At 44.8% G+C, this 15016-nt stretch overlaps 1 protein-coding gene across 2 annotated transcripts in view; it reads right to left on the bottom strand.

The window, feature by feature from the left end:
- LOC126253664 (CD151 antigen-like) overlaps positions 1-15016 on the bottom strand; it is a 681749-nt gene that overhangs the window by 21433 nt on the left and 645300 nt on the right. For both annotated transcript variants that reach the window (XM_049955182.1, XM_049955183.1), the window contains exon 4: positions 2165-2338. In XM_049955182.1, the coding sequence (XP_049811139.1) occupies positions 2165-2338 (174 nt within the window). The remainder of the gene's footprint in view (positions 1-2164; positions 2339-15016) is intronic.

Raw genomic sequence — 15016 nt, 5'->3', positions numbered from 1 at the left:
TCCCAGCAAATTAGGGACACTGTTGCTCCTGGGGTATCGGCGAGGACCATTCGCAACCGTCTCCATGAAGCTGGGCTACGGTCCCGCACACCGTTAGGCCGTCTTCCGCTCACGCCCCAACATCGTGCAGCCCGCCTCCAGTGGTGTCGCGACAGGCGTGAATGGAGGGACGAATGGAGACGTGTCGTCTTCAGCGATGAGAGTCGCTTCTGCCTTGGTGCCAATGATGGTCGTATGCGTGTTTGGCGCCGTGCAGGTGAGCGCCACAATCAGGACTGCATACGACCGAGGCACACAGGGCCAACACCCGGCATCATGGTGTGGGGAGCGATCTCCTACACTGGCCGTACACCACTGGTGATCGTCGAGGGGACACTGAATAGCGCACGGTACATCCAAACCGTCATAGAACCCATCGTTCTACCATTCCTAGACCGGCAAGGGAACTTGCTGTTTCAACAGGACAATGCACGTCCGCATGTGTCCCGTGCCACCCAACGTGCTCTAGAAGGTGTAAGTCAACTACCCTGGCCAGCAAGATCTCCGGATCTGTCCCCCATTGAGCATGTTTGGGACTGGATGAAGCGTCGTCTCACGCGGTCTGCACGTCCAGCACGAACGCTGGTCCAACTGAGGCGCCAGGTGGAAATGGCATGGCAAGCCGTTCCACAGGACTACATCCAGCATCTCTACGATCGTCTCCATGGGAGAATAGCAGCCTGCATTGCTGCGAAAGGTGGATATACACTGTACTAGTGCCGACATTGTGCATGCTCTGTTGCCTGTGTCTATGTGCCTGTGATTCTGTCAGTGTGATCATGTGATGTATCTGACCCCAGGAATGTGTCAATAAAGTTTCCCCTTCCTGGGACAATGAATTCACGGTGTTCTTATTTCAATTTCCAGGAGTGTATATGTGACTTGTGTGGACAAACACATGAAAATATGTGTCTTGTTCTCTAATATTTATTAATTCTTGTTCCATTACGATAACCACCAGAAATTATCACAGAATAGTAACAGAATATTCATTGTAGCTTTGTATGTATGTATGTATGGAACTGGGAACCTAGAAAAGACGGTGAGGCTTCGTCCCCGCCAAAGCCCTCACTGGTTCACAAACCCACAACAGGCCACAACAGCAGTCTCCCGCCATTGGCACCCCCCCCCCCCTCGCCCCACCGAACCCATGGTTAATGTGCGGTTCGGCCCCCAGTGGACCCTCCCGGGAACGTCTCATGCCAGACAAGTGTAACCCAAGAACTTTGTGTGGTAGAATAACAATCGTGTGCGGATACGTAGAAATGGTATTTGCACAGCAATCGCCGACATAGTGTAACTGAGGTGGAGAATGGGGAATCAGCTCGCATTCGCTGAAGTAGATGGAAAACCGCCTAAAAACCATCCACAGACTGACCGGAACACCAGACCGCTACACGAATCTGTCTGGCGGATTCCTGCCGGGGACCGGCACGCCTTCCCGCTCGGGAATCAGCGCGCTGGACCGCGCGGCTAGCCGGGCGGGCTATCGTGAATGAAATTGTTCGTCGTTGTATTTATTTTTACAGATTGTCGAATAAATGTCTATTAGTCTGGTGCAGCATATAAGTTGAGAGTGAATGTCTCAGCTAGTAAATGGTTCTAATGGCTCTGAGCACTATGGGACTTAACTTCTGAGGTCATCAGTCCCCTAGAACTTAGAACTACTTAAACCTAACCAACGTAAGGAAATCACACACATCCATGCCCGAGGCAGGATTCGAACCTGCGACCGTAGCGGTCGCGTGGTTCCAGACTGTAGCGCCTAGAACCGCTCGGCCACTCCGGCCGGCTCTCAGCTAGCAAAGCACTGAGCAAGTTTATTCATAAAAGTCTTACACTGATTTCTACTCTGGGGCTTCATCATTTAAGTGTCGTCGTAGATCGTGAAACTGACAGTGGTTTGGCCATTTGTGACATAAAGTATCTCAGGATGTTTACAATTATTTTTAAGTGCTCAACGAAATATTAAATCTGGATCACGATACTCTTTAGCTGACGAAATATTAAATCTGGATCACGATACTCTTTATCTGAATTTTATTTTTAAGGCAGACACCTCCAGCACCCAAGGGCTAGTTACATCAACATGGTACTGGTATCTCTCACAAATTTATAACCTTACCTGTTGCTGCATCTGATCAATGGCTGCTGTTTTGTCCGTGTCGACGTTGTACGATTGAATAAATGTGCTGTTCAGATTCGCTGATAGTTCGTCGTGTACTCTGCTCTCGTATACGTACGCCAGGACGCCGACCATCGCCTCGAGCAGGAAAATGAGCAGCAGCAAGTAGGTGTACTGAAACAACCAAAAATTTGTCGAGTACTGTAGGAGGAAGACGGCTGCAGGTTTAGAAATAAAATTCATAATATCATATGAGCATCCAGACAGAAAAGCCTTTATTGAGATTCGGTTCCCCCCCCCCCCCCCCCCCCCGAAGGGGGCGGGCTGGCAGCAGCTTAGTACGCCGTTCTTCAGCCTACAGAATTTGTTGTAAAAAAAATTAAGATAATAAATAATAAAAGCAGGCGATAAAATCGGTGACTTAAATGGTAAAATGGCGAAAAATTGTGGAACGTAAAATGTAAAACAAACGGTTGGCGATGCTAATAAAATATACAGGAAGCAGACAGGTAAAATAATAGACAGACAATTAAAAAAACACGGCGACAGTCTGGTTTCTGTTCACAAGAGATATAAAAATCACACCCAGCGACAGCATGATTTTTGTTCGCAACACTTTGGAAAAGACGCACAAACACTGAATACTCACTTGAACACTGCACTAAAAGGTTGGCACAAATATGACACACCACAGCCGAGGGCAGATGGGGGGAACCTGGACAGATGATGGGAAAGAAAAGGGGGAAGGAGAGGGAAAACGAAGTGGGGGGGGAGGGGGGAAGGAGCTGACGGAGGACGAGGACTCATAAGAGGGGGGAGGGGGCAGGGCAGACATGAGAGGGACTGGGGAAAACCAGACGAGGGGAATGCAAAAGGACTCGGAGGGGGGGGGAAGGGAGGCAGAGAGAGGGTAGGTGGGAAAAAAAAAGGATGGAAAGTGGGGGTAGAGGGAGCCCATGGAAAGGACAGAGGAAAGGAGGGGGGGGGTCAGGACCAGAGCAGAGTTGATAGGAGGGATAAATGGAGGGAGAGAGGGCATCATCCGGGAGCGGGAGTCGATGGAAGCCACCTTGGGAAAGGAGATGAAGGGTGTAGAGATGGAGGGTAGGGGGGACACAACAGTGAAGGCGCGGCAGGGGGCGGGGACAGGAGAGGAGAGGAGCAACCAGGGGGTGAGGGGGATCAAGGCGGCAGGAGGTGTAGAGGATGCAGATATGTTCGAGGAATAGGAGCGGATGGGGGAAAGGAATCAGGTCGTAGAGGATCTGTGTGGGGGATGGGAGGCACAGAAGAGCCGGTACTATGTGATGACTGTTTTAAACTTTTTAAATGGAACTACCGAGTATATTCTTCTTCCTGCCCATAGAATTAAGTACTGGAAAGAATTTATATCTTTCGTTTGATTAGGAAAAGTGCATCAATTATATGAATGCGTGGTGCCAGTTCTTTCGGACATGTACACATTCATCTAATTGATTTGCCTAGATGGGCAATGGATCTACCTTCCTCAGTGCAGGTGAACAGATACATCCGACCTCCTGCGGGAATATCAGAGTAGCGAGCATGGAGTATACGGACAGGGACTGCAGATAGTGGGAATGTGGATCGGCTGCAAAGCGTGCTGAATTAGTCCGCGCAGTTGCGAGAACACTGTGTCCCGGATGGTGCAGTGGTTGACGCACCTGCTGCATCATCACTTCCCGGCATGGTAGCTCAGCAGGCCCAGTCACAGAGCTGGCTGTTCTCTATAATAAAGAAACTGAGTGAAGCGATCAACGATCAACTTCAACTGGTGTCATCTGACGTCCGACACGACCAAATGCAACGAACAATAACAAACAAAATGAAAAAAAAGTAAGCAGGGAATCCCGGGTTCGAATCTCGGTTGCCGCGCTGGATTAGCCGAGCGGTCTTAGGCACTGCAGTCATGGACTGTGCGGCTGGTCCCGGCGGAGGTTCGAGTCCTCCCTCGGGCATGAGTGTGCGTGTTTGTCCTTAGGATAATTTAGGTTAAGCGGTGTTTAAGCTTCAGGACTGATGACCTACGCAGTTAAGTCCCGTAGGATTTCACACACATTTGAATCTTGGTCCGGCACACATTTTCACTCGTCGCTGCTGATTCCGTGTAATATCCCAAAGTAGCTGACATCAGTAATTCCTTTCCTTTCCTTTCTCCCGTCTTCCACCTTCAATTTACATGTAAAGTGTTTGAACTTAACATTTTACTGCCAGCTACTGTTTCAGAAGAATTGAGATACATCATTTTCGAGTCTGCGAGATGTGCATGGGTGCCCACTACAAAAAAAAAAAAAAAAAAAAAAAAATCGTAGTGATTGCTACTGCGTATTTGCGTACGTTTTTAGGCTCCACATTTTCATTACAATGTGATAATTGTACCGTGTATCGCCGAAACAGAGAGGGTGAGACATTTGCAGATCGCTTGGCCTAAGAGCAAGAGCACCCATACGATAGTTGTAGGGCGGAGGGGCAAAACCGAGGGGGTATGAAGTATTTTTAATATTTTGGAAGACGACAGCCGATTTCTAACTAGCCACAATAAAGGCCCAGTTGCAACACTATCAAAAACCTGCTTAATATCAACTTTTAAATCATTTTCTGAAAGAAAAACACCTGAAAACACTATTTTTTTTTCTCTCCTGAGAGACATGAGGAGGGGCCCGCACCCCTCCCCCCCCCTGGCCCCGAATATGGGCGCTCTTGGCTTGGGGGGGCTTCCTTTTGTCTGCAGCCAGAAACTGGTTTTCCTTAATCTGCTTGGGTTTGATGTGGGAAGGTTCACAGTGCATGGTGAATGCTTTAATCCGAGCCTATTCTGTCTCCGTTTTGTCTGCAGAGGTTTTGAGCTTTGTCTTCAATTATGCCAGAACCAGTGTTCCGTGCAGGGTTTACAAGATCATTATAGCACAACGTATTCATAGCAGCAACATGTATGAATGTGTGCATGTAAATGATTTAATTTTTGAATGTGAAAATTGAGGTAAAAGTTCAAGTGCAACTTATGAATGTTAACTGAATTACATAAACATCTGCATGCAATCAGTTTTCCTAACGACTGGCAGCAGATATTTGGGTATTGATTTAATTTTCAGTTCTTAAAAAATACGATTCTTTTGCATTTTATTAATGAAATAAAAATATTTTTTGATCTCATAATGATAGGAGAAACTTGCTAGACAATAAACAAACAAATAAGTGGAAAAGTTGTTTATTACCAATACTGTATTTAGGTATTCACCAGTTGAGACTTGTCAATCGCTGTTTTCTGAGACCCTTACGAATTTCCATGAAAGTACATATTTCAGCGCCCAAAAGATTCATTTGGAAACTAACACTTTAGACGCTGTTCCAGTTGATGTAATTGATTTACCGAAGGCCTTGTACTGAAACTACTGGATTCACTTCATGTGTCGGGAACAGGATATTGACTTTACTTATCTCCATCTCTCCAAATGCAAATTGCAGATACTTTAAGAACTTCTTGGATATTAAAAAGATTTTTAGCAAAGCTTTGCAGTTTCTCATATTTGGGTATACGAGCATGTGTTCCACGTTATTCCTAGTTTGTAGGGATTGGGTTTCAAACAGCAAATTATTTGTAAGGGATTTTAATTTGGGCATTATGTTTGTAATCCAAGAAAAATATGGCGATTTGGTAATAAATGGAAGAAATCTATGGTAACAAGAAAATTGAATCTTACTTTACTTCTGTATATAATCATCATAGTTAGTTAAAGAAAATTATGATATAGATCCACGATCTTTCGAATTCCCGTGTCATAGACAACTGCTGCGACTATTAAACCATGTGTTCATTGTATGTTCATCTTGGCATCGCTTCCAAGACGCTTCAAATCCAGAAACTCTCTGACCTTCGTTAAAAAGTGTTGTTAAAAAGTGTTAACACGATTTCATCGTTCACTTGAGTGTTCAAACCATCCGAGATGAATTCCGAGCACACAAAATTCGAATAACACATATTCAGCTTCACTTTCTATCAAACAGTCATATTAAACATTCACAGAATGGACGGTGGAAACATGTTTCGAGTGCTTCTCACACAACGATGAGACAAGATGTCGAGGAAACAATTCGTCCTTGGAATTTGGAAATGCGCATTAGGTAGATAGGTCGTTACATTCTGAACTACCCTTCTACATGCAACACGCGAGGGCACTGTAAATACGTAGGAGCGAAAATAAGACTCTCTAGAAATTGCGCAATGAGTTTTTGTCCGAAATTTCCATATCAAAACTAAGAGAAGCAAACTGACCAGCGTGAGATCTAGTTTCGTGCATAAAGAGTTAATTGTTTGAAAGTAACCAGGATAATAAGAAAGAATTAATTAATGATTTGAGAGAAAAATTCTGTCAAAATGGACAAAATGCATATCAAACTGACCTGTTAAGAAAAATAAATATTTGATTAGTTGAAAGTAATCGCGGTAACTAAGAAAAACATAATTACTGATCTGAGAGAAAATTGAAATACTTCACGAATAGCTGTCGCTATCTGTGTTAATGAAGTGTCAAAAAATTGATCTCTTGAAGGCCCAGCTATCTGAGAATAAAATGTTACGTTGGTGTAGAAATTGTGGAATTCTTTCTTCCATGCTGAAAACATAAAATACACTCTAAGACAAAAAGCGACGCACCACGAAGGAATTATCCGAATGGGACGGACATCGGTAGATGTGATGTAGTGGTCAGACAAACAGATTAATTCAGTTGCAGAAAAAATGGATGATTTATCCAAGCGAAAGAGCTTCGACAATTGAGCAAGCCAGTAATGGGTTGCTCCGCCTAGTCCTCACGCAAACAGTTATTTGGCTCGGTACCGATCGACAGAGCTATCGGATGTCCTTCTGAGGGATATGGTGCCAAATTCTGCCCCGCTCGGTGCACCAGATCGTCAGAATCCGGACATCGTTGGAGGACCCTCCCCATAACTCTCCAAACTTTCTCAATTAGGGAGAGATACTCCGACCTTGATGGACGAGGTAGGGTTTGGCAAGCAGGAAGACAAGCAGGAGAAACTCTCGCCGTGAGCGGGCGGGCATTATCTTGCTGAAATGTAAGCCCAGGATGGCTTGCTATGAAGTGCAGCAAAACAGGCGCAGAGTATCGTCGGCGTACCGCTGTGATGTCGGGACGGCGCGGATGACAACCGAAGTGCTATAAAATGAAATGTCACCCCAGACACCACTCCAGGTTGTCGGGCTGTGTGGTGGACAGCAGCCAGGTCGCTACCCCACCACTATCTGGGGCCTCTCCAGACACGCTTTTGCCGGTCATCAGGGCTCAGTTCGAAGCGGGACTCATCACTGAAGACAGTTCTACTCCAGTCAGTGAGACTCCAGGCCGAAGACGTGGCTGGAGACACCCCAGACAGTGGTAGGATCCTAAATGGCCTGACAGTCAGGACAGATTGTCGGTGGTGTCATTTCTGTTTGTAGCAGGAACCGTATGGTTGTTATCGGCAACACCTTACGACGTAGTGGTGCGTCAACGATATCGTAGGCCCCATTTTATCGCCCTTCATGGCAAGCCATCCTGGGCTTTGTAACACGACAGCCTGTTGTAAAGGGAAGAGACACTTTATTCAGTAACAAAAACGTGACCGCAGACGCACAGATGGTGGCTAACAAGGGGAGGCCGCCAATTGTGAAATTCAGATTCGATTCATACTGCGCATAATAAAAGCTCATGGCCAGAGGTGTAATGTGGCAAAGCACCAAGATGCACTTCTCAGCCGTTGTCGAGAAAATCGACAGTTAAAAGAAACCGTTGCGGTGAAATACTCTCTACGATTAATAATTTTTTGCACCGTCGTGGCGCAGCGGTAAGCGCTCGGGTTCGTAATCCGAAGGTCGCCGGATCGAATCTCGCGCCATGTAACTTTTTTTTATTATTTTTTTTGTAATTCAAATATATATATATATACACATTTGAATTACAAAAAAATAATATATATATATATATATATATATATATAATTCCCGGCACTCAGTTGCAACAATTATGAATATAACTTGAAATAAAACACAATATCACAAATAGTATTCAAGTGGATACAATTTATTGAGAAGTTCGGTATACACTCGCACATAATTAACAATTAGTGACCAGAAGTAGCTGGAGTATCGCACCAACCAGAGTGATAGCATAGAAGCATGGAAAGCAGAAAACAGCACGACATCGAGCACATCTGATAAACGATGCGTTTTTACAAGAACAATTGTTTTTTTAAATTATCTGTTGGGAAACACACCTGATTGACATTCTGAAAAAATTGTTCTATCGTTCGTCAGGTTTGATGCATAGCACGCGTATCGTATCATTTTGTCAAAAATCGGAAAAGACAATTGGTGGTGGACGATGGATTGGATATATATATATACATATATGTGTGTGTGTATGTATACATTTGAATTACAAAAAACAAAATAAAAAAAAGTTGCATGGCGCGAGATTCGATCCGGTGACCTGTGGATTACAAATCCGAGCGCTTACCGCTGCGCCACAACGCTGCAGAAATTAATCAATCGTACAGAGTATTTCACCGCATCGGTTTCTTTTACCTGTCGATTTTCTCGACAACGGCTGAGAAGTGCATCTTGGTGCTTTGCCACATTACACATCTGTCCATGAGCTTTTATTATGCACAGTATGAATCGAATCTGAATTTCACAATTGGCGGCCTCCCCTTGTAAGATTGGGTCATATTCGTGTCGACTGCTGAAATCAGTTGGACAGGAGCATGTGGAGGGCCAGTTTCACATTATGCTCCACAGATGGGGTTGTCGCTGGATTTACACCGGCCGATAAGGTGACCACAGGACTGGGGAAACCCGTCCGTTGGGCAGCAGAATGGCTGCTCATTTCTCATGCCGCTTTTCGCATCCAGTGCAAAATTAAACCCCAAAATTAATAAATATGTGTCACTGAAGAGCCAGTAGGCTCATTTGAAGCGGAAAAGATGAACGTTTATGAGTGTGAAGACGCGCCTTCGATATCCGCATTAGTTATTGTCGGTTAAACGTTGTAAATAATTTCTGAACTGTAAAAGTGAATATCGCGGCAACGCAGTATGCGACTGCAATAAACGAGGCGTCTATGGATACATTTCGTAGAGCTGCATCGGAATGTGATAGTAAATTTACGGAAATTGTTCGTGTATTTAACTGAGAGGCCGAACAGTGGATTTTGCGCAGTTAAGTGCTTTTCTTGCTAAACAAATAGAGGAACATTAAAAGTAGCTAGATACTGTATATACTTAGATAGATACTGTATATTGTTAATATTTGCATTTCTAAATCGGAAAATGCAGGAAAACCATAGCAATTAGTGTTTATTAATAAACTACAGCAGATATAAGAAAACTGGAAACAGCATAATATTTATCAGAAAATTTCTCTGTGATTTGGTGTATCATATCTGTATAACAGATTAAAATAGAATTTCAGAAATTTTCATGTTCAGTAGTTTAATTTACTTTAGTCGTGCTTGACCGAGGTTTCCTGGGTGAAAAGCAGCATTTTGGATGGGATTCCATGCTTGGACGCTATTGGAGGCGGTCAGGTTGTGTTAGTCTCTGTTTCGAGAAAGTTTTATGTGCTAAGTGATTAAATAACCGCTATTTCGCGTGTTTGAATAATTCAGAGTTCCTGCTTTTTGGAATCCAGTGGACTTGTTATTTTTCGGGTTGCGTGTTCTACAAGCTGCACTTAGGAGGTTTCAATGTGTAGCCATCGTGTAATTTATAGAGATACTGTGGAGCTTTAACTGTTTTCTAAAGATAATTGTGGTTTATTCAGACACCTCCATGATCTTAAGACACTCGGTCAGGCTCTGAAATTAATTTATTGTGAACTCTGACTTTCAATCTTTCTATGTTCTTACTGGAAATAAAGCCTAATTTGTGAAACCTTAAAAAAAGAAACGTGATCGCTTGGGTGGCGTTTCCATGGCAACTCCTCCATGCATTTATATGAAATACGTTTGTGGAACATCTGGGAATTTCAGGAGGTGGGACCTGGATAAACTGACAGAACCAGAGGGTGTCGAGAGTATCAGGGGAGCATTAGGTAACGATTGACAGGAATGGGGGAAAGAAATACAGTAGAAGAAGAACGGGTAGCTTGGAGAGATGAAATAGTGAAGGCAGCAGAGGATAAAGTAGGAAAAAACACGAGAGCTAGTAGAAATCCTTGGGTAACAAAAAATATATTGAATTTAACTGATGAAAGGAGAAAATATAAAAATGGAGTAAATGAAACAGGCAAAAAGGAATACAAACGTCTCAAAAATGAGATCGACAAGAAGTGCAAAATGGCTAAGCAGGGATGGCTAGAGGACAAATGTAAGGATGTAGAGGCTTATCTCACTAGGGGTAAGATAGATACTGCCTACAGGAAAATTAAAGACACCTTTGGAGAAAAGAGAACCACTTGTATGAATATCAAGAGCTCAGGTGGAAACCCAGTTCTAAGCAAAGAAGGGAAAGCAGAAAGGTGGAAGGAGTATATAGAGGGTCTATAGAAGGGCGATGTACTTGAGGACAATATTATGGAAATGGAAGAGGAAGTAGATAAAGATGAAATGGGAGGTACGATACTGTGTGAAGAGTTTGACAGAGCACTGAAAGACCTGAGTCGAAACAAGGCCCCGGGAGTGGACAACATTCCATTAGAACTACTGACAGCCTTGACAGAGCTAGTCCTGAAAAAAATCTACCATCTGGTGAACAAGATGTATGAGACAGGCGAAATACCCTCAGACTTCAAGAAGAATATGATAATTCCAATCCCAAAGAAAGCAGGTGCTGACAGATGTGAAAATTACCGAACAATCATTTTAATAATCCACGGCTGCAGAATACTAACGCGAATTCTTTACAGACGAATGGAAAACCTGGTAGAAGCTGTCCTCGGGGAAGATCAGTTTGGATTCCGTAGAAATGTTGGAACACGTGAGGCAATACTGACCCTACGACTTATCTTAGAAGACTGATTAAGGAAAGGTAAACCTACGTTTCTAGCATTTGTTGACTTAGAGAAAGGTTTTGACAATGTTGACTGGAATACTCTCTTTCAAATTCTGAAGGTGGCAGGGGTAAAATACAGGGAGCGAAAGGCTATTTACAATTTGTACAGAAACCAGATGGCAGTTATAAGACTCGAGGGACATGAAAGGGAAGCAATGGTTGGGAAGGGAGTGAGACAGGCTTGTAGCCTCTCCCCAATGTTATTCAATCTGTATATTGAGCAAGCAGTAAAGGAAACAAAAGAAAAATTCGGAGTAGGTATTAAAATCCGTGGAGAAGAAATAAAAACTTTGAGGTTCGCCGATGACATTGTAATTCTGTCAGAGACAGCAAAGGACTTGGAAGAGCAGTTGAACGGAATGGACAGTGTCTTGAAAGGAGGATAGAAGATGAACATCAACAAAAGCAAAACGAGGATAATGGAATGTAGTCAAATTAAATCGGGTGATGCTGAGGGGATTAGATTAGGAAATGACACACTTAAAGTAGCAAGGAGTTTTGCTATTTGGGGAGTAAAATAACTGATGATGGTCGAAGTAGAGAGGATATAAAATGTAGACTGGCAATGGCAAGGAAAGCGTTTCTGAAGAAGAGAAATTTGTTAACATCGAGTATAGGTTTAGTTATCAGGAAGTCGTTTCTGAAAGTATTTGTATGGAGTGTAGCCATGGACGATGAGTAGTTTGGACAAGAAGAGAATAGAAGCTTTCGAAATGTGGTGCTACAGAAGAATGGTGAAGATTAGATGGGGAGATCACATAACTAATGAGGAAGTATTGAATAGAATTGGGGAGAAGAGGAGTTTGTGGCACAACTGGACAATAAGAAGGGATCGGGTGGTAGGACATGTTCTGACGCATCAAGGGATCACAAATTTAGCATTGGAGGGCAACGTGGAGGGTAAAAATCGTAGAGGGAGACCAAGAGATGAATATACTAAGCAGATTGAGAAGGATGTAGGTTGCAGTAGGTACTGGGAGATGAAGAAGCTTGGACAGAATAGAGTAGCATGGAGAGCTGCATCAAACCAGTCTCAGGACTGAAGAGCACAACAACAACAACAACCTAATAGCCGTTATGTTCACCTTTGGCACTGGTAACAGTGTCGACGCTTCGTGGCATGGAAGCAAGGAGGCCTTCGTAAATCACTGAACACACAAGTCACCTAACTCCCGCAAATTCCGGAGGTGGGGGTGGGGGAGATGAGCTCTGACGCCACGTTCAATCACGTCCCAGATGTGTTCGATCGCATTCAGATCTGGCGAGTTGGGGGCCGGAGACATCAATTGCAACTCGCCTCTATGTTCTTTGAACCACTCCGTCACACACCTGGCCTTGTAACATAACGCATTGTCTTGATGAAAAATGCCACGGCAGTCATGAAGGGACGTACGTGCTCTGCAAACCAGTGTACGATACTCCTTAGCCGTCGTGGTGTTTTGAACGAGCTCCACTGCACCCATGTACGCCCACGTGATTGTTGCCCAGAGCATAATGGAGCCATCACCAGTTGCCACAGTATAGGTTTCAAGGAGATTTTCTCTGGAAGACGACGAATTCGCACCCTCCCACCGGCACGATGAAGAAGGTATTGGGAGTCATCAGACCATGCAACACCTCGCCACGTCGCCAACGCCCAGTGGCGAAGGTCACATGACCACTTCAGTCGTAGTAGCCGGTGTCGCGGTTTAACATTGGCACGTGCATGGGTCGTCGGCTGCTGAGGTCGTATTTACAGGGTGTTTCAAAAATGACCGGTATATTTGAAACGGCAATAAAAACTAAACGAGCAGCGATAGAAATACGCCGTTTGTTGCAATATGCTTGGGACAACAGTACATTTTCAGGCGGACAAACTTTCGAAATTACAGTAGTTACAATTTTCAACAACAGATGGCGCTGCAAGTGACGTGAAAGATATAGAAGACAACGCAGTCTGTGGGTGCGCCATTCTGTACGTCGTCTTTCTGCTGTAAGCGTGTGCTGTTCACAACGTGCAAGTGTGCTGTGGACAACATGGTTTATTCCTTAGAACAGAGGATTTTTCTGGTGTTGGAATTCCACCGCCTAGAACACAGTGTTGTTGCAACAAGACGAAGTTTTCGAAGGAGGTTTAATGTAACCAAAGGACCGAAAAGCGATACAATAAAGGATCTGTTTGACAAATTTCAACGGACTGGGAACGTGACAGATGAACGTCCTGGAAAGGTAGGGCGACCGCGTACGGCAACCACAGAGGGCAGCGCGCAGCTAGTGCAGCAGGTGATCCGACAGCGGCCTCGGGTTTCCGTTCGGCGTGTTGCAGCTGCGGTCCAAATGACGCCAACGTCCACGTATCGTCTCATGCGCCAGAGTTTACACCTCTATCCATACAAAATTCAAACGCGGCAACCCCTCAGCGCCGCTACCATTGCTGCACGAGAGACATTCGCTAACGATATAGTGCACAGGATTGATGACGGCGATATGCATGTGGGCAGCATTTGGTTTACTGACGAAGCTTATTTTTACCTGGACGGCTTCGTCAATAAACAGAACTGGCGCATATGGGGAACCGAAAAGCCCCATGTTGCAGTCCCATCGTCCCTGCATCCTCAAAAAGTACTGGTCTGGGCCGCCATTTCTTCCAAAGGAATCATTGGCCTATTTTTAGATCCGAAACGATTACTGCATCACGCTATCTGGACATTCTTCGTGAATTTGTGGCGGTACAAACTGCGAACACCTCGTGGTTTATGCAAGATGGTGCCCGGCCACATCGCACGGCCGACGTCTTTAATTTCCTGAATGAATATTTCGATGATCGTGTGATTGCTTTGGGCTATCCGAAACATACAGGAGGCGGCGTGGATTGGCCTCCCTATTCGCCAGACATGAACCCCTGTGACTTCTTTCTGTGGGGACACTTGAAAGACCAGGTGTACCGCCAGAATCCAGAAACAATTGAACAGCTGAAGCAGTACATCTCATCTGCATGTGAAGCCATTCCGCCAGACACGTTGTCAAAGGTTTCGGGTAATTTCATTCAGAGACTACGCCATATTATTGCTACGCATGGTGGATATGTGGAAAATACCGTACTATAGAGTTTCCCAGACCGCAGCGCCATCTGTTGTTGACAAATGTAACTACTGTAATTTCGAAAGTTTGTCTGCCTGAAAATGTACTGTTGTCCCAAGCATATTGCAACAAACGGTGTATTTCTATCGCTGCTCGTTTAGTTTGTATTGCCGTTTCAAATATACCGGTCATTTTTGAAACACCCTGTAAGAGAGTTTGGTGCACTGTGTGTTCAGACGCACTTGTACTCTGTCCAGCAGTAAGCCTGATGTTTGTTCCGCCACAGTTTGTCGCCTGTCCTGTTTTACCAGCCTGCCCCGGTTGGGCCGTCCGATATCCGTAAAGAGAGGTGGCCGCCCAACACCACCACGTCTGAACGTGGTTTCACTTTGGTTTCGCCACGTGTTGAAGACACTCACCACAGCGCTCCTCGAACACTGTACAAGTCGTGCAGTTTCTGAAATGCTCGTGCCGAGCCTCCGGCCACCACAATCTGCCCTCTGTCAAACTCAGATAGATTGCACGCCTTCGCCTTTCTACACAAGGACAGCACGCTCACTGATACTACATGCACGAGCGTGTGTCTGACCAGCAGTCATTCCTTCCCAGGTGGCGCTGCTATCGCCTGGACGGGTTTATATCGATAGTAAGTCGGTGGTCATTATGCTCCGGATGATCGGTGTACATTGCATCTTGCACGTACATTGTGGAGAGGCGGTTCATGATCTA

The sequence above is a fragment of the Schistocerca nitens genome, chromosome 4 (assembly GCF_023898315.1).
Source record: "Schistocerca nitens isolate TAMUIC-IGC-003100 chromosome 4, iqSchNite1.1, whole genome shotgun sequence".
NCBI classification, from domain to species: Eukaryota; Metazoa; Arthropoda; class Insecta; order Orthoptera; family Acrididae; genus Schistocerca; species Schistocerca nitens.
The sequence above is the reverse complement of the archived record's forward strand: the minus strand, read 5'-3'. Positions and strand labels throughout refer to the sequence as shown.